Raw genomic sequence first — 26672 nt, forward strand, 5'->3', positions numbered from 1 at the left:
TGTGAGGTCCCCTTGGTCCTCACAACATGGCTTCGAGTTGTGCAAACTCTATGTTATACACCTGAAACTAACGTAACATTCTATGCCCACTATCCTTTAATAAAAAAGGAAGTAGGATCTGATTTGAAGTGAAGATAAAGCTGAACTGGAATTGATGTAGATTTGAGCTAACTCATGAACCAGTGGATTGCCAGCTTCTTACAATGAAGCCACATCAGTAGACTAGTCAGTGTAGACAACTAATGCTCCAACTGCTTTGTCAATACATAATCTTGCCTCATGTTTGTTAATTTCTCAGCAGCTAGCAGAGATTTCCGCTTTGAGCCAACAAAGTTCACTAAACTTGATAATTTTCTTTACTCCTCATAAAGGAATTCAAGAACTCACAGTAAAAACATGGAAGCTCAGAAGATCTATTAATGATTGTAGTTGTCTTACTTTCTACACTATTTTATATTTCCTTCCCTGACATTGTCTCTTCAGCTCTAATAAGCAAATGAGTAAAAGTAAGAATTAGAATAGCTTTAAAGCTGCAAGTGTGTGTGTGTGTGTGTGTGTGTGTGAAAGAAAATCTTACATTGATGATAGTATAGTTTGGCCCGCAGAACATCCATGTTCATTGTTAGGTCATTTCATACTTTTTCCTAGTGTAAACTCTGAAAGCAGGTTATTGTCTTACCACTATACGAAGTGGTAGAAATGCAAATCGTACATATTGCTACATTGAGGGCAGGATGTATTTTCTACAGGCCCTATACTCTGGGGTGATTTTCTTCTCAAAGTCCCTTTGGTCCTCACAACATAAAACTTAACAAGATGATTCTCTATCCATTTCATCTTAAATTCAGGGAAGAACGAAGATGATGACTCTATAGCAATCATTATTATTCTACCGACAGAAAATGACCAAGAAAATAATTTCATACAGTCATATGGAAATGAAAACTATTTAGAGCGACCCATGCCAAAATATTTAGTAGGCTGGCTAGTAAGCACCCAGAAGTCATTTGGGTTTAACAGTACAATGAGAATTTTCAGAGAAATCATTTTCATTTCTACCACAAAAGCTTTGATCTCTTAAAACTCAACATATTATTGTATCAGCTGAAAAATTACTCATGACTTGAAGAGTAATTCAAGAGTAATTAATTGCTCCAAACAGAAAAAGAAGGGTTCCAACTCCTTTCCTCTTTCTTTTTAAAATAAATGAATACAGGAAACAAAGGCATATAAGGAGCTAATGGGATGGAGACTAGTTGCCTTATGTTGGTGAAAAGCTCCCATAAAAGGGGACCAAGTCCGTTCTGTAAGCCAGCATTTGTTGGGGGGGGGGGTGCTGTAAGAAATAATCTCGGAAAAGTTTAGGGACTTCGCAAATCCTTCCTTGGCCAGCTTGAACAAAGCATAATACTCATGTGAGAGACCAGGTGAACAGTTGTTAACCTGATAGAAAGATAATCCTCTGGCTATTATAATAGAAGAGTAGTAGAGGGAAAGTCTGTAAAGGTCAGCATGAAGCTTTTGAAAATAATTTTACATAAAGCCAGAGAGTTCGCCTTTAAGAGCAAAATCTGTACTTACTCTGTTCTCTAGAGTCTCTTTTCTCTAACACAGAGACTTCTACTCTGACTTGGACCAAGTATGATTTGTTTGTGGGAGACTCTTCAACACCTCAGTGTTTGTTTTGGAATATGAGATCATACTAGGATTCCATTGATTAGTCATCATTGCAAATGTAGTCCCAGAATTGTGTAACTTGGGGATGTCTTTGGAAGGACACCCCCGGCATGTCCACTTCTAATCAGCGTGTGTGGTTTGGTTCAGGATCTATGAAGAAGGGACAGCACCTACCATATAGGTTGTTTGGGAAAAGCACTGCTATAACTGACATCAGGTACTTTACCAGAGTGCCTGGTACATCATTAACTCTCCGTAGATTTTATTATTGGTGCTATTGCTATATTTCCTGCAAAGGTGTTAAGAGGGTAAGTGGTGAGATGATTCCAAATCTTTAGGGTTGATTGGAAATTCAGTTTGCAAGTGAAGAGATAAAGGGTTCCGCCCACCCTTCTTTCCACCGCCAGGGCACTGCTCCTGGCTCCTACCGCCCCCCTTCCCTCCCCAATCCTCCCCTTTCTCTGCCCCTCAACCAGTGATACCAGTTTTCATGGCATCCTTCCAGAGATACTGTATATACAGACAAGTGAAAACGTATCTGTGTATGTTGTTATTTATTTTTGGAACATGTATTCTTCAGCAGCACTCCTCTCAAAAGAGTAAAAACCTTTCATGCTGATAATTAAAGTGGGAAATGAAGTAATAGTCTCTATCCTACATGGTTGCAAATGATAAGTTTTTCTACCCTGTGGAATCAAATGGTTCCATCCTTCCCCACCTAATAGGATATAGAGGATGTTAGCATCCTTTTGACAGGGTGCACATTGAGGCGCAAAGAAGTGGTTCGATGGAGTCACACTGGAGTGGGTTACTGCATTAAGGAGACCATTTTATCTCCATATAGAGACAAGACTATTCAACTAATAGGCCAAATATATGGGTGCCCAGAAGTGACAACCAATTCTCTTTCACACATTTTTCTATGATTGTTAGTTGACTGGCTTCGAATTGGAAGGAAGTTGGAAGCCTTAGCCGAGGAGCCACTGGTATGAGACACCCTACTCTAGCCCAACAGGTACAGCAAAGAATTGTGGGAAATGACAGCTGCTTCTACTTCTCTTCTTTTTTTTTTTTTAAAGATTTTATTTATTTATTTGACAGAGAGAAATCACAAGTAGATGGAAAGGCAGGCAGAGAGAGAGGGAAGCAGGCTCCCCGACGAGCAGAGAACCCAATGCGGGACTCGATCCCAGGACCCTGAGATCATGACCTGAGCCGAAGGCAGCGGCTTAACCCACTGAGCCACCCAGGCGCCCCTGCTTCTCTTCTTTTAAACGTGCCTAATGCCCCGCACACATGAGCCTGATCAACTCGTGATTCAGCACTTCCACAGTCTGTGCCTTAGGACAAAAGTGGGTTAGAAGGGCTTACTTAGGATTATCATGGTGCCTTAGTAATGCGGTGGTATTATCTATAAGTGATGCAGTGAAGGAAGAAGAAGCAGACGCCGTCACTACCCATAAGGAGCTGATAGTTACTGACATCACGTGGCAGGCACACATGTGTGGTTAACAGCCCTAGTCTAGGTATCATGGTTTGCCATTTGAGTTAAACCTTCACTTTGGAAGAACAGGTGTGCCTCTCTGTTTGAAAACCTTCCCTTTGGAAACTCACTTTTTATCCAGGATTACCTGCCAGGCAAGTATTTGCGGTTTGGTGTTATTCAGTGCCCTGTTCTCCCAAGGATGTTATTTCTTAACAGTAGAAATAACTCAGTGGATTTGATCTTGATAAGTAAAGAGCTTTTCCATTGGCCTTTACAGTGTCGGGTATGTGTGTGCTTTTTAAATGAGAAATGGGGATATCTCTACGAGTTTCACCTGACATTATCTCCTGTAAGATTAGAATGTGACCACATTTTCAGCTCCGAACACACCAACAGGACTTTGAGGCAAATTCATACGCTGAAAAAACAGCCATACGCTGTTCATCAGAATGTGGCAGCGTTCCAATTCGAGGAGCATTTGTGAGTCCCCATATTAATATTAAATGCAAGAATCTTTGTTCATGCAATGTTAAGGTTACAAATGTGCACATGCCAAAAGTGGGGAATAGCATAAAATAAGATTCTCATGGTGACATCTGTTCTCCACTATAGTACATGTTCTTTAATACGGTGTTCAGTTTGGAGAATGATTAGTTATGCAAAGCCTTCGGTCTGTGGTGTGATTAAGAACCTGAACTTGAGCATGTGGGGAAGCAGGGGGGAGGAGGGCACTACGCTAAGACGGGTTCACTGACAGGATTTTACTAAATGATGTTAGGCAATTAGCTGACCCACACCTCAGGCTTTCTTGAAACTAGAAGGAATAAGGTGCCTTCTTTTTAGTTCTCCCTAGTTCACAGAAGGTGAGGCAGAGATTCTGCCGAGGGCAAGTCTCCAAAAATGTTGAACTTTCATCATCAAAGTTAGTGGTACTGGCTTTCTGTTATGGGGTGGGAAAAGGTACCACAGAGATGCGGACTTCTTCGTTTTGTCTATTTGCCTGTGATTTATTTGAATTTACATCTGTCATGCATCAATGCATATGTTCCCTCCTTTGCCTATAATTAGTGAAATCTTAACCAAATCAACAAATATGTATTGTCTACTATATTTAAGATCAGTGTAAAGGTAGAGGAGAAGAATATGTAAGTAAAGTACACAAATAGCACCTACAGGACATATACCATATACAGGACACACAGCTGGAAAGTATTGCATTTTCAATACAGTGGAAGGAAGTGCCACTGTTTGTACAAATCTGTTATTTGATTTTTTAATAGTTTGATTTGTAGCTGAAATATTACAGTTGATATTTTTGTATTTAATTTATTTGATTTCCATTCAATTTTCAAACTGAAATGGAAGATACTTTTTTCTTTTTAGATTTTTCCTTTTGCTGAACTACTTTGGAGTTGTATCATTGAGTATCATCTGTTTCTTCACATATTTTCAGGCCAATAGATATTTACATGTTTGGTTTGTGAGCCAAAAATCCATTTTTTATTCTTTCAATCCTGAAATGATTGAATAAAGTGGCTCAGATTTTCCATTTATTTCTGTTTATAATGATAATGCCCTAACTCTCATATACAAGTTCAATTCTTCAGACCCCTTGTCGATAGGGTATCAGTTTGGAATAGGATTAAATTGACGTTAAGCCTTCGATAGTGTATTCGACAGGGACATTTGTGTTCAAGGCAGCTGATAAGACCGTGTTTTCTTCTGAGACCATAGAATGCAGTGACACTTGCCACCTAGGAGAGAGAAAAATGAAACACATGACCATGGCCTCTGTAGGACCTGGTCCAAATCAAGGTCATCAGCCTATGAAAATCTCCAGGCCAGCCACTGTCAGCCTTTTTCTACTTTGATACTGAGACTAAAGATGCTTCACAAAAAGGAGTGACACACCCCGTGGACACACCCAGAGGGTTACTGTAGGGTAAGGGAAGCCAGAGATGACACACACACTCCTCTAGGTTGAGTATCCTGGGTTCCGATCCTGGCTCTACCTCTGAGCAGCTCTGTGAGAAAAGGCCGATTCCTTAATGGTTCTGAGCTTTGATTTCTCTCTTCTATAAAATATAGATAATAATGAGACCAATATTTTTTTTAAGATTTTATTTATTTATTTGACAGACAGAGATCACAAGTAGGCAGAGAGGCAGGCAGAGAGAGAGAGAGAGAGGAGGAAGCAGGCTTCCTGCTGAGCAGAGAGCCTGATGCGGGACCCGATCCCAGGACCCTAAGATCATGACCTGAGCCGAAGGCAGCGGCTTAACCCACTGAGCCACCCAGGCACCCCTAATGAGACCAATCTTAATGCATTGTTGTGAAGATTAAATGAAATAATGCAAGCAAAGGACTTAGCCTTTGCAGCATGCCTGGAACAAAGTAAGTGCTAAGTAGACCTTAGCCAGAGATATTCGAACTATTAACAATGATACTATTATGGAGATGGCCTGATATATATTTGTTTTAAAAATAAAATATTTGCCAACCGTGTTACTTGTTATTCTTAGTAACAAATTACCAGGGCTGCCAATCACTATGGCATACTTTCATAGGAAAATACTAACAATCCTTTCCCTTCTCTCCTAGCTAATAAGGTATTTCCTGATCCTGTCCGTGATCCCTAGTGGGGGGGATAAAATCATTAAATAAACCAACAAACAGAAATCTCTACCATATGAAAACACATAACTCTGTTTAATCAAATAGATAGCATTTCTGGGTCAAGAAGAAAAATATTCGTGATCAATGTTGCCTAAAGATGTTAAAGCTGACATCAACGAACATAAATTTTATAAGGTGCTAAAGCCCAAGGTCAAGAGAAAGGCAAAATAAAAGAGTTATATTTTCTGTTAATACAGAATTGAATAGATTAGGAGCAGAGAGAGAAGACTGAAAATTTGAAACTGGATGTAGTCACACAAGAATATTGCAGTGTCTGGGAGCTGATAAGGGCTTTAAGAAAATTTAGAAATCTTTAAAGGAATGGATGATATGATCAAGGCTTGTCCGTAAGAAAAGAGGACTAGAATAATTGAGAATGCCAGTGGATTCCAATCTTAGTGAAGAGAAGTGCAGAATCCCTAGAGGCTTACTTGAATACTATTTGGAGATGGCTGTGACTTGAATTTTAAAGGAAATAGACTAAATATTTTTAAAGTACTCTAGAGGTGTGATGCAGAGCACATCATGTAATTTTAGGAGTATGTGGACGTTAAAATCTTCATCCCTTAAGTCCGAATTTTCATATAGCTTAACATATTCTGCTGTTTTCCCTTAGTTCTTTCAGCCCCACGTCGACTCAATAAGTACATATTAAGCACCTCGTTCAACACCAAACAAGAGAAAAATGGTCCCTCTTTTTGTCCAATTCTGTTTGCCCAGACGATGGTAATGTCTTTTTCCCAAGATGTCCTGATATGGCCCCATACTTTCTAATAATTTGTAGGAGGAAACTCTTTCAGAGTTAAAAAGTTGCCATCACCTAATACTCGGTGGGTTAGCTCCACATTTGAGTGCCTGTTTTTTCCTTCCCTGGGAAAAGTTGGAAGAATAGTTATTATAGGGTCTTATTCTGAGGCAAGTGAATGCTGACCTAAAAGGAATTTGGTAAGTAAAATTTACATAATAGGTGCTTGGAGTTTTGATATGCAGCAAACCGCCAGTAGTCAAGAACCAGGAAGGAACAGGAGGAGGTGGGCAAGGGAAATGAGGAGGAAGCTCTGAGTCCTCCAGTCTGTCCATTTAGGTCCTGGGGGAAGCGTTTGGGTTGCCCAATAAAGCCCTCTTTAAATGTATGCGATCGCAGATGCTTGTTCTTGATGGTTGGTGAATACAGGAAAATGTAAAGTAGAACAAATCAAAGCTGCAGCAGATTTGACTCTGATAAAAGAAACCAGAATGCTTGCATTTACTTCTTTGATCTTACGGTAAAGAATAGTATAATGTAATGAATGGTCAAGGATATGGGCTTTGGAAACAGACTTGGGTTTGCAATGGGCTGTCCCTTGCTACCTGGGTTACCTTGAATTCATTGCTCAACCTCCCTAAGACGCTACTTCTTCTTCTTCCTCTTCTTTTTTTTTGTAGAATGGGGTTGATAATATCAGTAACCAATGCATAATGCTGTTATAAGTTTCAATATAATATGTGTAAACTGCATAATGCAATAGTTCACACAATGGTAAATCTGCCATAAACGTAGGCTATTGTGTTCGTTATGCATTATCTCATTGATATACCTTTTATAAACTCTGATACTGTTTTGCCTAACGGAGATAAACTGCCAGAATGGGGTGAAACTAGGTATACAGCCTTTATCTGTTACAGTTATGTTCAGCTTACCCACAGTGACTTAATCAAATGAGCATCTGTATTTGCTTGTTTTTTTTCCCTCACATAATAAGGAATTCAGAAGTAGAGAGGCGAGGGCTGGAGGCAACTGTTTGAGTCTCAGCCTCCTCCTAATGTTCTGCTCTACCAGTCCTTATTAGATGGTTTTCATCTTCATGGCTAAAAGAGGTCTGCTCTCCCTCCATACATCTAAGGAAAAAGAGCCCAGGGTGAATGGCCTTTTTACAAGACTGTCATTTTTTTTCAGGGAGTGGGGGAATGTCGGAGACTCTCTCCGCAGGAACTCCTACCTATGTCTCATTTGCTCAAACTGTGTTTCATGGCTAGCACCTCTCTGCAGTGGAGGCTGGGAAGGCATGTTTTTAATTGGGCACAAAACCTCCTCAAAAATACAATAATTGTAGCTCCGTTATATATCACGTAAGCAATCAGCAGTGTCTGTTACAAAGCCACAAGTAGGACATAGCTCTCAGGCCTAATGGTTTTCTAACGAAGATAAATAAATGTCCTCAACATTGGGACGTTCTGAGACATCTGCTGAGACTTTAAGTCCTACTACTGTCAGGGTGGCTCATGGGTTAAAGCCTCTGCCTTCGGCTCGGGTCATGATCCCAGAGTCCTGGGATCAAGCCCCACATTGGGCTCTCTGCTCCGGGGGAGCCTGCTTCCCCCTTTCTCTCTGCCTGCCTCTCTGCCTACTTGTGATCTCTGTCTGTCAAATAAATAAATAAAATCTTTAAAAAAAAAAAAAAGAAAAAAGAAAAAGGAGATGATCACTGATATATGTATTTGGCAAGATAATAACCAAAGTCCGTTAGATGTGACTCCTGAATCAATATTGTCAGTTTGCTTTTACACTGTAACGTAGAATCAATCAGTTTGTCATTTAGTTCAACAATCATGATCTTGGTGATGTGACTGTCTCACTTGTTCAGTAAGCACTTGTTGAGGCCTCTGATCTTGGAAATATGAGTGAGGGGAAAATGTGGGAGAAACATCCAAATTCCCAATGGATTTTTTTTTTTTTTTTTAAGGTTAAGTTAGGCAGATGTGACAGAGTCTTGCAGTGATGCTCCATGTTTGGATGCGTAGAGAAGTTTCTGGAAATTCTCAAGTTCTATGTGATCAGCCTCACTGGACTTAGGGGTACCAAGTCCTAGCTGTTTTTGATTGCCAGAGGATTTGAGGTTCAGTTTTCTTCTATTGATTTAAAATGCCCTGCACCCCCCCTCCCAAAAAAAAAAAAAAAACAAACAAACAAAAAAAACAGATGTAGGAAGCATTTATGATTCTTATTCTTTACCAGCTTAAGAGATTACCGGCCAACCAGTAAGAATTTCGTTGAGGCTAACTGTTGCCTAGTACTAAGCAAAAAATGTCGTCCAACTTTTCTGTTGATCCCAGGATGTTTACTAAGAACCAGTTTCACAAACCATTCTATAGACTTTGGTATTGATTTCTCAAGGCTGAAAGGAGCCTGAATGAGAGTGTGGGGCAATTGTTTAAGTTCTTTGGGCTTTAGTTCCTTAAATGTAAGAAGAGGACTTTGGAGAAGAGGATCTTTAAGGTTCTTCCATGACATAAGGTTTGGGGCAGGATGGAGCCTTCATAACTGTGGAAGTCTTGATTCTGATTCTCAACCTTGATTCTGATAAAAGTTGTGGGGTTCCCTGGAGTGGTAGAGGACCTGGAATTTATGCCTTGGTTTCTTCCTCATGGAAATATAAGAGTTGGATTTGAAGGAATCTGAGCCCTCTACTTAATCTAATGTTCTATTGAGTAGAGTTTGGTAGAACTGCCTCCCAAATTCTACCAGCTGCATTTATTCCTTGGAAAGTTTTGGAGAAATGCTTGACGGGTTTTATCTTCCCAGGGCCTGTGTGTGGACTCTCCCTAATTGGGGTGAGCAGTAAAGTTTGAGATTCAGAAGATCAACTGAGAACTCTTGTGCCTGAGAAGCACCACCCAGTGTTTTTAATTGGTCACAGACTGACCAAAACGATCAGTAGTTCTGCTGTCCTGTCTGTTTGTTGAGCTGACATCTTGACCAGCAGAAAATCCCACACTTTGGGAGAGTGTTTGAAACGGTCCTTAAAGGGGATTTGGTTACACCAAGACCTGCAGAGAGGTGACCCTAGGGAACCTAATAAATCTGGTACGACCTGCCAAGTTACCCTAAGTTGAAGTGACCTTTAAGAAGGGGGGGAGATTAAGGCTAGAGAAGAACTGCAGACACTAGAGCAGAGATGTCAACTCCCCAAGAGTCCTTCACCACAGCTGACTCCTCAATTCACAAGCAGCCCTCAGAAGGCAACAGAGCTCATGAAACCACAGGATGGAGCCCACAGGGCCAGGATCTATCCAGAGAATCACCTATCAGGATTCTGCCTCTAAATACACAGGATTTCAGAATTTCACTTGAGATCAGCCTTGAAACTCAAGGCTTGACAATGAAAGAAAGAAATGATCAAAATACCATCTGTCATAATGGAAAATGCAGGCGGCCCCAGAGCCTTTTCCTCCTGCAGCAGCCAATGCAGATTTAGTCAATCTGGACAGTTCTTTATGCGTTGAGGTCACATTTTGGCCAATCTTTTGCTTACAGTTTTAACCAAATAAAGCCTTCTCCTCTCCGCCTTTCTGTTGCCAAAGTCAGGTTGCGAGATGGTTCTTTGAGAAGATTGTTTTGGCAGGAGGTACAGAGATCTTCTCATACAGCAAAACACACCAACAAAGCAAACAGTTTAGTCGGGGACTAAATGGTGTTCGAATGGAAAAGAATCAAACTCAAGTCCTTTCCTTTGCCCTGCTTGTTCTTGTTCTTTTTTTTGTATGGTTTGCAGGGGGTGGCAGGGTGGTGGGGGTGGGTTGTTTGGTTTTCTTACCAAAAATGTTCCCCAAGTATCAGTGAAAGGCCCAAGGGAATTTTCGTCAGGAATAACTAGTTTACCTCAGACGGAAATGGCTTTTAGGATTTTCCCATCTGATCTTCCTCTTGTTCCTTCTTTATTCTGACTCTCGACATACTACAGTTTCTAACTTCTCTGTGGCTGGAAATATTCTAGGCTGACACTTTTAAGAAAAATGGAAAGAAATCCTAGTGTCTGTGAATTGTTGCTAAATCTGCACATGTCCACTTGTAACCAAGAATATTAAACTCAGAGCCAAAGAACAGGAGGAGAAGAAAAATCCCTTCCTTGTTTGTTGTAGACTTTGGCATTGATCCCATAAGGCTTGGAGGAGCTTCAGTGAGCCCGTGGGTCTGAAGTCTCTGCTCTCCCAGAATCATGAGCCGGGTTACCTGGGGTAATTCATTTCTCTAGGCCTCAGTTTCCTTAGAAGTAAAAAGAAAACATTGAAGGAGAAGATCCTTAAGGTTTCTCCCTGAACTTGGGGTAGGATGGAGCCTTCCTTGCTATGAAAACCTTGATTCTGGTATTTAACTTTTTTTTTAAATTCTTTTATTTTTATTTATTTATTTGACAGAGAGAGATCACAAGTAAGCAGAGAGGCAGGCAAAGAGAGAGAGGGGGGAAGCAAGCTCCCCGCTGAGCAGAGAGCCCGATATGGGTCTCGATCCCAGGATGCTGGGATCGTGACCTGAGCTGAAGGCAGAGGCTTTAACCCACTGAGCCACACCCAGGCACCCCTCTGGTACTTAACTTTGTACAAGTTGTGTGGTGCCCTGGGGTGGGAGAGGGCTTGGAATTTATGCCTTGGTTTCTTCCTCATGGAAACGAAAGGGATGGATTTGAAACAATCTGAGTTCTGTACTTGATCTAATGTTCCTTCGAGTCTGTCAGACCCCCTCCCAGATTCTAGCAGCTGGATTTATTTCATGGAAGTTTTTCAAGAAACACTTGCTCAGGTTTATCGTCCCAGGATCCGCGCGTGAAATGAAACGTGTCCTCTTAGATCACTAGGTCATAAGAGGCACGGTATACCAAACTGGTTGTTAGACCTCATCATTATGAATAAATCCCACAAACGGGAAGAGCGGAGACCCTCGTATTGGGACTGCTAAGATGGTGACTCTCCTTTCACTCGGCTCTTGTTTTTCTAGCTGTACCATGGGGATAAAAATGCTTGCTCCTATATGCGTTATTTACTTCAGGTAAAACGGAAACCGGTTTAAGAAAGAGGGAAAGTCCCAAATGACATTCAAGACAAAAGCCACAGGTGGGGAATTAGAGGGGAAAACAACTGATCAGATAAAACTGAATAGTCAGGAATTTGGGGGAAAAATTAATGGATATCCAAGGAATGAGAGCCTAAGACGATGAAGATAAATAAAATGCTTTGTAGGAGACAAAATCCTGGGAGACTCTCTATAAAAAAGATACCATTAGAGGAGGATTTTGCTATAAAGGAAATGAAGAAAATCTTTATTCACAGCTACTTAAGATAATGAAACAAATGCTAAGGGATATGGGAATAAAGATGAAGAAGAGCAAAATGTTTTAAAATAATACCATATTCCAAACTGTTTCATGACGGTGAACACTTTAAAAGCAGTAACTAGTATGTGGAATTTTCTGCTAAATGTTATATTTCAGTAAAAAGTTTCATACAGCAGGGGTGCCTGGGTGGCTCAGTGGGTTAAGTCTCTGCCTTCGGCTCAGGTCATGATCTCAGGGTCCTGGGATCGAGCCCGCTTCAATCTCTCTGCTCAGCGGGGAGCCTGCTTCCCCGCTCTCTCTGCCTGTCTCTCTGCCTGCTTGTGATCTCCCTCTCTGTCAAATAAATAAATTCTTAAAAAAAAAAAAGTCTTATAAACTAAATTCCTTATGAATCTAAAAGAGACTAAGTTTTTTGTTTTCGTTTTTTTAAAGATTTTATTTATTTATTTGACAGACAGAGATCACAAGTAGGCAGAGAGGCAGGCAGAGGGAGAGGAGGAAGCAGGCTCCCCACTAAGAAGAGAGCCCGATGCGGGGCTCGATCCCAGGACTCTGGGATCATGACTCGAGCCTAAGGCAGAGGCTTTAACCCACTGAGCCACCCAGGCACCCCTTGTTTTTTTTCTTAGCAGAACAGAAGAAGATAATTGAGGTGGAAATGAGCTCAGCTAGCTGTGTGCTTGTTGCTCTAACAATGAATGTGAAGAGTTCTTCATAGGATGCTGGGATTCTGGGTTAACCAATCCACAAGCCCACCAGCAAGTTTGTCTTAAAAAAAGATAATCTTCTGGCTTGTTGTTATTGGGAGGAAGTAAGGCTATAGAACCTTTGGGGTATGGCTCAGACTCACAGATATGTTCCTTAAATCACAGTTCTTGGGTTGAGGTTAAAACGCCTATTCAAAAGGCAGATAGCCTTATTTTCACCCTGAATTGGCCTTAAAACTTAAGAAACGCTATCTCCAGGCCTCAGTCTTACCCACTATAAAAGAAGAACAGTGTTTATCCCCTGCCTCACTGAGATGCTGTCATTCAGTCATTCATATAGTCAACATAGCCACATTACACCCGTGTTACATATCAGGCACTGTGCTAATAATGACGACGCAGAAGTCAATCACGTCCAGCCCCATCCGCTCCAGGGGGAGGGGAGCCCGAGAACGCATTTATGGAGTGCCCCTGCCTGTTGGACTCGCTGGCTGCTGTACATGAAAACGATAGATGTAATACAGAAGATATGTCAACAAATAACAGGGAAGGTGGTGCAAGGAATGCATTCACAAAAGTGCTTTGGGACTTTTATGGGAATAAAAGGGGAAGGGAAGTGAGTTATTCTGTCTGGGGAACTGGGGAAGGCTTTACCGAGAAGATGAAATCTGGACAGCACTGGTTGTACAGAAGTGCGGGGATGGGGCGGGGCCTCTGGTGCGGGGTACAACTGATTCACAAACTACTGAGGGCCTCAGAGGGACTGATGTGTTTTCCAAAAGGGCAAGCGACTCTCTGCTGAGCGTTTGGGGGTTGGGGGTGAAGTGGGGAGCTGAAGGTGCGCGGTGGTTGTAGAAGGATTGTGACCCTCTTCAGGAGGCATTCAAAGGAGCCTGGCCCGGAGTGACCATTGGAATACAGGACAAGATACATCCACTCTGTGCCTCCAAAAGACCATTCTGGAACCAGTGAGGCGGGCTACTGGTGTGGAGAGGGGCTGTTTGGGAGGCTTTACTAGCAACCATGGTGAGAGGTGATGACTCCGTTCAGGCAGAATTGAGATCCCAGAAAGATCGTTGAGATCTTTTGTTTGTTCTTTTCCAAAGTTTTTTAAAAATCAAATAATAGAAAAACTTTACATAAAAATATGTCAATCTTAGCTTCCACAATGTTGTGCACACACACACACCACACACCCATCGGAACATGAACTCTTTTTGTGAAACTTGTGGCCTGTGATCACGGTGAGAGCCAGACCAACTCAGGTCCCAGGGTCCCAGGACACGATGGAGCTGGGTGTCTGTGTCTTAGGAATCAAGATACTCACTGGGGCTGTCCCCACAGGTGTCTCCCGGATGTAGGGTTACATTCACAGATACTAATGCAGGCCTATGAATCAGTTTTTATAAATATTTCTTTATCAATAGGCTCACAATGTAAATATCATAAAACATTTTTTTTTAAAGACTTTTTTATTCATTTGAGAGAGCATGCGCCAGTGAGAGCAGGAGCAGGGGGCAGGAGCAGAGGGAGAAGGAGAGGCAGGCTCCCCGCTGAGCAGGGAGTCAGATGTGGGGCTCAGTCCCAGGACCCTGGGATCATGACCTGAGACGAAGGCAGATGACCAACCAGTTGAGCCACCCAGGCGCCCCAGCATAGTGAAATATTTCTGGTAATGGTCGATCATCAAGAACAAGAGACGGAATGTGCTGGCTGTTCTGGCTTGCCCTTCCAGAGCCTAGGACTGGCCGTAGTTGACAATTCTCAGGGGTAATGGGGGCCAATCCTGCTTCAGAAAGGCAAACCACACACATTCCCAAGCGTGTCCGTGCTGGGTGCCCATCCATCCCATTCAGATCTCCACCTAGAACCAGACTGATAGCTTTTGGGGACTGACTGGATGTGGCAAAAGAGAGGGAGGGAGGGATCCAAAAAGATTCTGCAGCTTTTCAAGTGGTATTTGAGGGGCCCTGTTTTCAGGACACGTGGAGGAATGGCCCGTTACCTGGTGCTTGTTTTGTCAAAATAACGCCCCCCTTAGCACCGCCTGCTGATCCCTGGAGCCTCACCTCCCTACAATTTCCAAGTCTGTTGTGGGCCCACTGCAAACGGGCTGTGGTTCCTTGTTCCGGCCTCTGAAGTGAAAACGGGTGGCTGCTAGAAATGGAGACAGCAGGCCGGCGGCAGAGGAGCTGGCAGAGGAGCTGGCAGAGGAGCCGGTGTAGACAAGGTTTGGGTCCCAGCACTGGTCTGGTTGGTCCTCATGCCTCTAGCCGCTTCACCGTGACTGGACGGTGTTCTTCCTGCTTTAGTTACAGCAAATATCCATAGTTTTAATAGTTTTCTAAGGCTTGTAGAGGGAATTGGCGTTCTTATGATGCTTCAGCTTCTTAAGTGTGTAACTAATACTTGAAAGAATTATTAGGAGACTACTTTACTTTTAATTGCATCAACATGTTTGGTATGTGACCCAATTAATTCATTCTAGTTGTGAATGTTATTGGAAGACCCTGTGCCCTCTTGACTTCTCCTTATGATTATGACTGGTGCCCTCCTTTGAAGCACCATTTTGATTACACACTTAAAAGGAACCACTAAAGTACCCTCTCATCGCTGCGTGGCTGAATGGCCACTGCTTGCTTGGGTTCAAGGACAGTCATCTAAGAGTGGGTCTGGTGTCCTCAACAGCTTAGTGGCCAGGACCTCCCCCCCCCCACCATTCTGCCCCTTCCTGCCCTCCCCCCCACCACCAGGGTTTTAGTCACATGGTCCTGCTTTTCGTAAGACTAGCTGTTCTCCCTGAGACCCAAAGAGCTGTGTTTTAACAAACAAAGATAAATCAATAAATGGGCCTTATCAGTGTTGGGATTGCAGGCAGGTGCCTCAGAGCAAACAGGATTGCGACCCCCCCCACCCCCGCCCCATCCTCCTCCCCCCCCCCCACACACATGTATTGGTTTCTGCTCATCCTTAGATTACACTGTCTGGCAAATCTGCATTCAAACAAAAACTGATCCCGCCCACTCACCCAAACACAGGTGGAAGTCTGTATCTGGGAAGCAGTTTTGTTTGTTTTTTTAAGATTTTATTTATTTATTTGACAGAGAGAAAAATCGCAAGTAGGCAGAGAGAAAGGGGGAAGCAGGCTCCCTGCTGGGCAGAAAGCCCAATGTGGGGCTCGATCCCAGGACCCTGAGATCACGACCTGAGCCGAAAACAGAGGCTTAACCTGCTGAGCCACCCAGGCGCCCCGGGAAGCAGTTTTAACTACATTGTGGGAAATAAAGTTCCCTCTGCTGAGGTCTCTGTCTGGTGGTCTGAGCATTTGCATCCACGTGGATCTTATGAAGAGTTCTTTCTGCCATTTAATTATCACCACTTGGCATCGGGTTCTATAAAGCAACATCTAGTGCGCTTTAAGAAGGTCCACGATCATTTACCGAGGTTAAGGACAAGCTGTCAACTCAGTAAATTGTCTTGTTGTTCAGAGCGAGACCTTCAGAGGCCTCTTAGTGGCCCAGACAAGGGTCCTCATCAGCATGTCCTTTCACTCCTTTTTGATACTCTCTCTGTCACCCATCTCCCTGCATCACTGTAAAAGTTACGTTTGTGCAGCCCATTATAGTTCCTTGAGAAGAAATACAGCTGAGAAAATCAGAGGGAATCCTGTGGATGATGATGGGAAAATAAGAACTGTTATTTAAGGGAACAAAAGGATGTATTAATGTCCACACATCTCAGTCGTGGCTGTGAGTTATGTACAGGTCATCCATGGCACTCATCACTTTCCCTAATAGAATGAGACCTCTGGGGAAACTTTGGTCATGCCCTCCTGCCTTATGGAGTTTTATGTGGAGTAGTGTCTGTGTCCACTGAGGTTGTACCACAGACAAGCTGGCTTATAGTAACAGTGGAAATCTATTGTTCTCAGTTCTGGAGACCAGAAGTCCAAAGTCAGGGTGTCAGTATAGTTAAGTAAGGGCCCTTACCCAGGTCCCAGACTGCCTACTGCTAGCTGTGTCTCTACGCGGCAAAAGGAGCAAGAGAGTTCTTGGATGGGGGGGCGGGGATCCTCCTTTTTAAGAGCACTAAGCCCACTCATGAGACTCACCCGCACCACCCACCCATGTCAGCCCTGGGGGGGATTGGGCATTAGGGTCTCACATATGAATGGGGCAGGGGGAGAGGGGGCAGGGAACATCCGTAGCAAGTAGGATGCAGCTGTCATCACCAAGTCTATGAGGTTAGGTTCCCCATGAAGGATTTGGCACAACCCAGAACGTAGGGCAAAACTTTACTTCATAAGGGTGCCTAGGTGGCTCAGTGGATTAAGCCTCTTCCTTCGTCTCAGGTCATGATCTCAGGGTCCTGGGATCGAGCCCCACATCAGGCTCTCTGCTCAGCAGGGAGCCTGCTCCCCCCCCTCTCTCTGCCTGCCTCTCTGCCTACTTTTGATCTCTGTCAAGTAAATAAATAAAATCTTAAAAAAAAAATTTTCTTCATAAAGGACAGTGGAAGTATATTTCCTTCAGGGGATCCAACTATTTGTTTTCCTGTCAGAATCCGATGAGGCACTCTTTATTGGCCATCCGGTGGCAAGAGTGCGCATATCTGGGGTTTTAACAAGCCACGCAGCCATTCGCCCACTGAGCGAGTGTTGAGTACCGACTCCATGCTGCGCTCAGTGCTAAACCGAGCGGCCAGCCTACTACAGGCCTTGGTTGGCTCACCTTTAGTGACAGAGAGAGAGAACACCGGAGACTTGTCTCGAATTGGAATCCATTTGCCACCACATCCTTCTTGGAAACCGGAAATGAACACGAAGACCAGAGATTACTGGAACTTACTGGCAGTTACCAGGCACATTCTTCAGAAGGAAGCCTTTGTTAAAGTCCTGATGAATGACGAAAATAAAATTTGTTCACGATGTCTTGTTTACCCCTGATGATGCTTTGTTCTTTTGGCCCAGACACAGAAAAGATAGTACTAGAGGCAGGAAATGGATTGCCATCCTGGAAATTCAATGACCAGCTTTTCCCGTGTGATGTGTGTGGGAAAGTGTTCGGCCGACAGCAGACGTTGTCTCGACATCTCTCACTGCACACAGGTGAGTCAGGAACTCACGCGGATGCCTTCTGCACTCTGAGTCACCGGCTTCTCTCTTCTCGGGAGGTTGAGTTTCTCTAAGAGAGTTTTAACAGGTGGAAGTGGTGGAAATGTTTCTATCCCGACCTTTCAAACCACGTTATCTGGCACGTTCAAAGGCGACCCTGGAAAAGGTTTTTATTTGTATTGAAAGGAGGATTGATGAGGAAAGAGAGACACGTAGGTGTATCCAGGTAAAATTCTGGAACTCTAAGAAACATACCGCTCTCATCTTCAGGGTGCAGGGGCCGGGGCTGCACCCCATCTCATTGGTTTCATCCTGGCGTGGTAAATGGGAGCAGCAGAGGGACAGAGCAGCTGGTGGGAAACAGTTGCTATCTTTACCTTCACGTAATAGTAGAGAAATGTGCTTGATTCTGTGTGTTGCAAAAGGGAAGGCAACCAAATTAGGAAAGGATAAAGGAGGAATAAATAGTAACTTAATGCAACAAAAATCAGTTCCTTCTCCCCCGGGAGAAAGAACTGTACTTTATCTGCACCGTGGGGCTCCATCCTGAACCCCGCCAAGCCCCAGGCCACCAGCTCTTCAAATGTGGGGGACCATCTACGGTAAGAATGATGATGCCTTACATTTTGTTGGAGGAAAACCTCATTCCTCATTCTTCGCTGTGAAGTAGATAAGAATGGTATTTTGTAAAGCCAAGCCCAGTAATACAGAGGAAGAATCAGTGATAGAAAATGCAGTTGCTCTTTGCTTTTTCTGCCACCTTTGGCCACCTTTATCTGCACCACTGAAAGCAAAGCCTGCTCCTTTTACTATAATTTGCTTGATGAATCAAATGAATTCAGAATGCCACTCTGCAAAGAGTTCTGAAACGTTGTCAGTTTTATGAGAGGGTTATCATTAAGAAATTAATTGCAATTTTTAATTTTATTTACATAAAATGAAAATTTCCCATTCAATTATTTCCCACGAGTCATTTTTCCCCTCTTTGATTTCATTAGTTTTTGATATCTTGGCTGACCTAGGCCTGGAGCTTAGGGAAAATGATGGGGCTTCTCTTAACACCAGACCCAGGAAGGCTGTGTGTTCCATTCCCCTCTCCCCAGCTAAGCACCCACCCTCAGCTGACACTTGGAAAGCATGTGCGCGCACACACATGCACACACACACACACACACAATATTCTTTTAGCCCCTGTGGGCCTCCTCTGTCGGGAAGAGGAACCTGTGGGTGTCTAGGAAAAAGCAGATGGTCCAGTTGCCTTGGGACCTGACTTAATCTTTGATGGCACTCGTAAATACAACAGTGACCTGCTGAATAAAGACTTTTAGATACTTAGAATACCTTGGGGTTCTCCTGGTCCCCATTTGAAGTGAGATCTGAGCCCTCTTTTCCTGGAGAGCTTTAAGTGGTCGCTTGCAAGGTGTTGGGTATTCATTTTTAAGAGCAGTTTGGGTTTTTCCTGTCGCTTCCCCCTCCCCCTCTTTTCACCCTCCCCCGCAGAGGAAAGAAAATACAAATGCCACTTGTGCCCCTATGCTGCTAAGTGCCGGGCAAACCTGAACCAGCACCTGACTGTGCACTCCGTGAAGCTGGTGAGCACGGACACGGAGGACATCGTCAGCGCTGTCACCTCTGAAGGCAGTGATGGGAAGAAGCACCCTTATTATTACAGGTGAGGGGTGAATGGAACGGTGCCCAGCTTTCTCAAACACTTCCCGCCCAGGTGCCAGGGCATGTGTGATGAGATGCCTCTTCTCAGTCATGGTGCGAACATTCGTTTTAACGTTGGCTTTGCTTAGACTGAATCCAGAAGCTGTGCTGACTCCTCTCTTGGCCTGGGTGGCCCTCGTAGAATTAATTGAAAGGGAAATGGTCTTGGAGGTGGCTCTCTCGGGTCGAGCTCTGGAGAGCGACAGGGGTCCGGGGGTTATTAGCTTTTTGGTTTGTGCAGCTGGGAAGTTTCCACCTTTGTAAGAGCACCTTGCTGCTACCTGAGAATTGTCCTACGGAGAAAAAGAGTAGGAAAAATAAATCTGAAAACTGGGGAAATCGCCCTGAAAGCATTGCATATTTTCCCTTGGGCTTACTGTTTTCAGTACCTGGAATTTTGTGTTTCCCTTCCACATTCAACCATGAATCCATATTTGATTTGGTTGCCATAAAATTCCCAGGGTCAGCATCTTGCCCAAGGGGCAGACTGCACAGATTGGTGGAAACTTGCTTTTGCGAGAAATGTCTCCATGGATGGGTGGCTTCTATCAGGAACTGTCCCAGACCAGACTTGGTCCTGTCTGTGGTGCCATCCGAGGACCCCTGTGTGCCTTCAATGGCTCCACGGAGGGTTTCCAGAGCCAGAGAGAAGCTCACTGGGTGTGCTGGGTGCCCCGAACTCACCAGTGTGCCAGCACCACTCATACCTTGGCAAAGCTGCCCCACATCTGTTTGCCCAAAGGAATCTGTAAGGTGAGGTGTGGCATCTGGAATCTGTAATTTTTAATTAACTTTATGATGATTTAGCATCGTTATGGCATGGATGGAATTGTGGCCTTATGCCGGCACTTAATCCGTTTGGCGCGGTGACCACTGCAGAGGCATCCCGAAAGCCGAAGAATTTTTTCTTTTCTTTTCTTTTTTTTAAGATTTTTATTTTATTTATTTGACAAACAGAAATCACAAGTAGACAGAGAAGCAGGCAGTGAGACAGAGGGAAACAGGCTCCCTGCTGAGCAGAGAGCCCAGTGTGCGGCTCAATCCCAGGACCCTGAGATCATGACCTGAGCCAAAGGCAGAGGCTTAACCCACTGAGCCACCCAGGTGCCTCCCGAAGAATTTTCTAATGCAAAACCTTTTGGTGGGAGAGAATACATGTGTATAAGAGTTTGGTTTTCTGAGTGGACCGCAGAGCATCACTCTTCTCTCTCCGTTTTTTTTTTCTTTTTTGTCGTCCCCTCATATAGTTGTCATGTGTGTGGATTTGAGACCGAGCTCAATGTCCAGTTTGTCAGCCACATGTCACTCCACGTGGACAAGGAGCAATGGATGTTTTCCATCTGCTGCACGGCCTGTGACTTTGTCACCATGGAGGAAGCAGAGATCAAGGCTCACATTGGCACCAAGCACACAGGTGACCATCGCTGTCGGTCTCTCTCTCCTCCATCCTCCCAACCACCCCAGAGTGCTTTCCCACCTGGCAGGCGTGTCCTCCTCGCCAGGCAACACGACCTCTCATTCCTCTGAGGGAAGGACTTGCCCAGGGTTCGCCTCATTTAAGGCTCTAGCTATTCTGGTTAGCGTGTTCCTTTTCACGATGTTGACACTGTCACTTCACCATGCAATTATCCTCTCACAAGTGACGGCTACAGACGACACCAGGGTGGAGTCGTTAAGTGAGAATGAGGAGGAGCCTCTCCACTCCCCGCTCCACTTCCCCCATTTGGTGGTGCTTACAGATTACAAGTTGATGTTCCTAACTGCCAGCCCTAGGGGTTGGGTCAGCCCCTCACGTCATTGGTACTTGAAGGATTTGGGGAAGGGGAGTTTCCCAGATAGTTGTGCTGACCACGTGCTCAGCCCAGAAGGAGTTCTGCGTGCATTAACCAGCTGCCTTGGCTCCGTGGTGCCAATAGCAATAAAAGCTTGCTTTTGTAATACGTTGAGCAGCTATGACTTGGAGGTCTACAGAGAGCCCTTATGCTGGGTGAGAAGGTGCCATTTTTACAGTCGGTTATCTGGCTCTAACCGCATTAGCTCCGTGGGCAGCCGGTGAGCTGGGAAACCCAGGTCAAAGACAAACTAAATTCAGCATTTCTGGAGTGGCTAATGAAGGGAAAGGCCAACCTCTCTTCCATTTCCACTGGATTTTCTGATATCTTTTTTTTTTCCTCTTTTCTGTGACTCTCCCATTCTTCTAAGCCTCTCCATCCCAAGTATGCCTAAGCCCAGTCAAGAACCTTTTCCCCAGGCCATAGCCCCTCTACCACCGCCCCACTTCAAGGAAACCGTAGAAACCATAGTGGCTGGAAAGCAGTTGGATTTAGAATCACTTAATTGTCATCGATGGAAACTTCACATTCACAAGTAACCAGTGCAAACACACTCAGGGCCACAGGGAACACAGAGATCTTGTTCCCTCTGAGGTGGTGGGGCTCCTTGTCTACCTAGGAAGAATATTCCCATTTGTTAGCACAGACAGCAAGAGTGAAATGCATTAAAGAAATTGCTTTTTTAATACAGTAGAAGCCTTTAACACTGCTGCTATTAGGGAATAAGGTTATAACCTTTTTTTATAGGCTTTTTTTTTTTAGCCAGAGAAACTAATAGAGTTTGTCTTTTTTTCCTTTTTTTTTTTCTGTAAAGGCCAGATAATGAAAATTCTAGGCTTTCAGTCCATACGGTTTCTGTCACTACCTTCATTGGAATGAATTGGAACTTGAATGTAATGTAAACAATACACAAAAACGTGCACCCAGCAGTGTTCCAATAAAACTTTATTTACAAAAACAGGAGGCCAGATTTGGCCAAAGGACCCCTTTTAGAAGCTAATGGTCTTCAAACAGTGGGTGTTTGAATATGCAGAAGGTGCCCAAGAGGCAGAAGATTCTCTGATTCTGTTGACCCTGTTCTCTGATGTGATTCACCTGTCATAGGAATGGGCACTTTGATTTCAGTGCCGTAGGAAATCTGCAGTGCCTTCTTGCATGTTGCTGCTGGTCTGAAGTGTTTGAATTTGACCCAAGATATGTTGATCTAAATCTGTTAATTAATAAGCTGTATAATTACAAAATTATGATATACAGCAGTATATATGCTATGTGATACATATTATACTATATATCCCTGAGAATAAGAAGCTTATCTAAGTTGCCATTGTCTTTGGAGCACCTGGACCAGTGCCTGAGCCATGTATAGTTGGGAGTAAATGTTTATCTGGTGAATATCCATTCATGTGGAAGCACATTTACACACATCTGTGTGTGCTAAGCAAGAAAATTATTCCAACATGGTCCTTACTGAACCCTGAGAGTCTACTGACTTAGGTATATAATCTACTCTATATGGAAGAAGTTACTTGGGATGGAGGGAAACACACTTTGAATTCTAGATCTTAGTTCTGGACTCCATGTTACCATAAATAGCTTTGCAAATGTGGAAACTCATGTAACTCCCCTGAGCCTTCATCCATTCCTTGACTTTTTGAATATGCAGAAGGTGCCCAACAGGCAGAAGATTCTCTGATTCTGTGGACCCTGTTCTCTGATGTGATTCACCTGTCATAGGAATGGGCACTTTGATTTCAGTGCAATAGGAAATCTGCAGTGCCTTCTTGTGCTAGACGTGAAGTCGGGGTCCACAGGATGAGTGAGTGTTGTCTCCCACAGAACCCATGGACTTTCTATATTCCTTCCTGGCTACTCTTACCCAAGGCACACTTGTGAGCAGTGCGCTGAGTGGGTGTCTGAGGAACTGCCCTCCGTTTAGGTAGTTTCTTCCCAGTGACCCCTCCTTACCCTCTCCCTCCCACTCCCTGGCTTCTTGTGTCTGCAGAGGACATCAGCAAGGGGAAGATATTCCCTCTGGTGCTCCCACGTCCTCAATGCAAATTTCGCTGCTATGTTTAAATGTTGCAATAACAGCATTGAGGAACCTGAATAGCTGTTTGGAAAATACAACCATCAGTTCTTTACCTCACATTGACACCAAAATAAATATCAGACAGCTTACATAATCCCCCTTAACAAATCAGCCCTAGAAAAGCTTGAAGAAAATAGAATGTTTATCAAACTTCCAGAGCGAGGAGGATTTGTGAAAGCTTAAGTGATTCGAGAAATGGCAAAAGAAAAGAATCGAGATTTGATGCATAAGACTATCTTCTTCTATCTGCAAAAGAAAAGGAAAAGAGAAGGAAAACAAAACCAAAAAAACAGTCTGAAAAATGTGTTTGTGAAAATGACAAAGGCTGATATATTTACTGCATAGAAAATTCATATAAACTGAAAAGAAACCCTTTATGTGTCTAAGTGAAGAATTTACAAAGGATATAAACAGTGCACAATAAAAGAATAAAAGCTAACCACTCGACATAAGGAAAAATATTCGACCTCTCTAGTTATCAGATTAAAGATCAAGAGTATCTTACATTTCACCGATTGCAGTAGGAGTGTGTTTTACAAAAAAAAATTTTTTTAAAAAAGAGTGTTTTTTACAGCATTACCCACAGTCATTGGATGCTGCTGATATTTTTATGGCCATGACCCTACAGAGTGGGAGAACTTTTGAAAACTACTTAAGTAGTATAGACCAAGAGGCTTGAAAATGCCTGTAATTCAGTAATCCTTCTTCTGGGAGTCTAGCCATAGGGGGAAAAAGTCAACCAATGGAATATTACTTTGTTTTTTTTTTTTAAAGTTATATATGATTTGTGACTTTCTTTTTTTAAGAATCGTGTATTTAAGAGTGAGTGCTTGTGCAAATAAGCACAGGGAGGGGCTGAGGGAGAGAAAATCCTGAAGCAGACTCCCTGCTGAGCACAGAGCCTGGCTCAGGGCTGGATCCCACCATCCTGAGACCATGACCTGAGCTGAAATCAAGAGTCAGTCACTCAACCAACTGTGCCACCCAGGTGCCCTGAAATACTAATTTTCACTTAAAATTTAATTTTAAGGAAATATTTAGGTAGTGGAGGATAAGTCTACCCCATGGATGTGATGTATTTTTTTAAAGATTTATTTATTTGAAAGAGAGAGAAGGAACATGTATGCAGGAGCAGGAAGAGGGACAGTAGGAGAGGTAGGGAAGCAGACTCCCCACTGAGAGGGGAACCTGATTTGAGGCTGAGATTATGAACTAGCTGAAACCAAGAGTCAGATGCTTAACCTACTGAGCCACCCAGGCACCCCTAATACTGTCATTTAAAATCATTAATTCAGAGTTATTTTCATAAATTTTCTGAGAGCCAACTATGTGCCTCATATATAAAACAGCATGGGAGAATACAAAATGTCAATGATTGTTTTTATTTATAAATATTTTGTGTTATATTTTATAATAATAATAATAATAATAATAATAATAATAATGTATTCTATAATGCTTGCAATGAGCCAGGCATTGTGCTTGATGCTTTATATATAAAAACCCCCATAACAAACATATGAGGCTGCTGATATTACACCCAGGCACTAAATTAAATCCCTTGTCTTAAGTCATTCAGCCATTAAATGATACTTTGAAGTGGCATTCAAACTCAGGTATTCTGGGGGTACCTGGGTGGTTCAGTCGGTTAAGCATCTGCCTTCAGCTCAGGTCACAATCCCAGGGTCCTGAGATCGAGCCCCGAGTTGGGCTCATGGGGAGTCCGCTTCTCCCTCTCTCAGCAAATCCCCCCACACACACTTGTGCTCTCTTGCTCACTGCCTCTCTCTCTCAAATAAATAAAATCTTAAAAAAAAAAATACACACACAAACTCAGGTATTCTGGATCTGAAGTCCTTATTCTTAACTACAATGCAATTAATGGCAACAATTTTAAAATAGATATGCTTACTTCTAAAAAAAAATGTAACAGTATTTATACTGAGGCAGCAAGACAACTGGTAATTTTTATGGTCTCAATTTATCATTTTTTGCCATTTTCGATTATGAAATATTTGGGTATTTTTCAAGTTCTCTTGAGCTGGCTGTCCTGATGTATGAGGTTGCATTACCTGTGCACAGATGTCCTTCACCAAGAATCTTTGTGCTGCTGAAAGGGAATGACCTCTTGTATCACAGTGAGCCCTAGACTGAGTTGACAAGGGCACCCTGGCTCCCTCCCTACAGAGCAAAAGGAGATGAGGATTGAGAGCAGAGGAGGCGGTGTGGGGTAGGGATTACAACAGGAGCAGACTGGGCTTTTTCCTCCCACCGAATCTCAGAGTGGCTGCCGTGGCACCTGCATATTTATACATTGATTAATTTAGGCAGCTCTCCCTTAAGCCTGAGGGCACTGGAAGCTATTGTTAAAGATGGTAATTAAAATTACAGGTTTTAACTCAAAACTTATTTAAAATAATCACTTGCAAGAGTCTATGGATGAGACCCACCTTAGAGGATGGATTTGGTGAAGCAGTAGACTCAGAGCCCCTACTGAGCATACTCTGTTTGTCTGCAAAATGTGACTAACCTGGTTAAATATTTAGATAAGAGACTGGCAATGATGGGGCTAGCTTTCACTAGCATCCTTGTACCAAAGGGGGAGAGGGGTGTGTCTCTGCTTTAAAGGCATATTCCCTCCCTCCTTGTGGGTCAGTGAGTGAGGTCACATAGTGTCTTTCCAGGAACCTAGTTCAGTTCTGTTAGGAGTGAGGTTTTTAAAAATTGTAAACTGAAGTAGAGCATTGTCTTCCCAGCACATAAGTGTAGTTCTGCCAGGAGCAAGACTTGGAAACATTGTAAGAGGGTAAATATTTTTTCCTTCCTCTTTTTAAAAACTTTTTTAAATTGGACAAGGTAATTTATGGTCACTCTAGAAAATTCTGAAAATCAAATAAAAGAAAACAAACATACTGCTGATAATTTCACGCACTACCTGTCACCACCATGCAGCTTTGTTTATTTCTGGACTTTTTTATGCCTGTATATAATATATGACTTTTTTTTTAATCTCCTGATAAAGAACATTTCATTTCTAGAGTTTAGAATCATTTGATTACTTAATTGACTTATTTGAAGGGAGCTGATGCACAGTCTCCCCGTATTTCCTACCCTAACCTTAAACAATGGGGTTGCTTCCATTTCATTTGGGGAGAATTGACATCTTAAGAATATCAAGTCTCCCAAACCATGAACAATGTAGAACCCTCCAGCTATTTGTGGCGCATAAGGTACATCTCAATTTATTAGAGGACACACACATTCAAGTAATATTCTTCCATTTCATGGGTAGA

The 26672-nt window shown here is 43.1% G+C and overlaps 1 protein-coding gene across 8 annotated transcripts in view; it reads left to right on the forward strand.

Annotated features, from left to right (window-relative positions):
* ZNF827 (zinc finger protein 827) overlaps positions 1-26672 on the forward strand; it is a 168707-nt gene that overhangs the window by 131353 nt on the left and 10682 nt on the right. For all 8 annotated transcript variants that reach the window (XR_006606253.1, XM_013059145.2, XM_013059144.2 and 5 more), the window contains exons 9-11: positions 17605-17742; positions 19249-19420; positions 20706-20872. Coding sequence is in view for 7 of the 8 variants with exons in the window: in XM_013059145.2 (XP_012914599.1) it covers positions 17605-17742; positions 19249-19420; positions 20706-20872 (477 nt within the window). In the remaining variant the exon portion in view is untranslated. The remainder of the gene's footprint in view (positions 1-17604; positions 17743-19248; positions 19421-20705; positions 20873-26672) is intronic.

This window comes from Mustela putorius, unplaced genomic scaffold (genome assembly GCF_011764305.1).
Source record: "Mustela putorius furo isolate JIRA1106 unplaced genomic scaffold, ASM1176430v1.1 tig00000242_pilon_pilon_pilon, whole genome shotgun sequence".
NCBI lineage: Eukaryota > Metazoa > Chordata > Mammalia > Carnivora > Mustelidae > Mustela > Mustela putorius.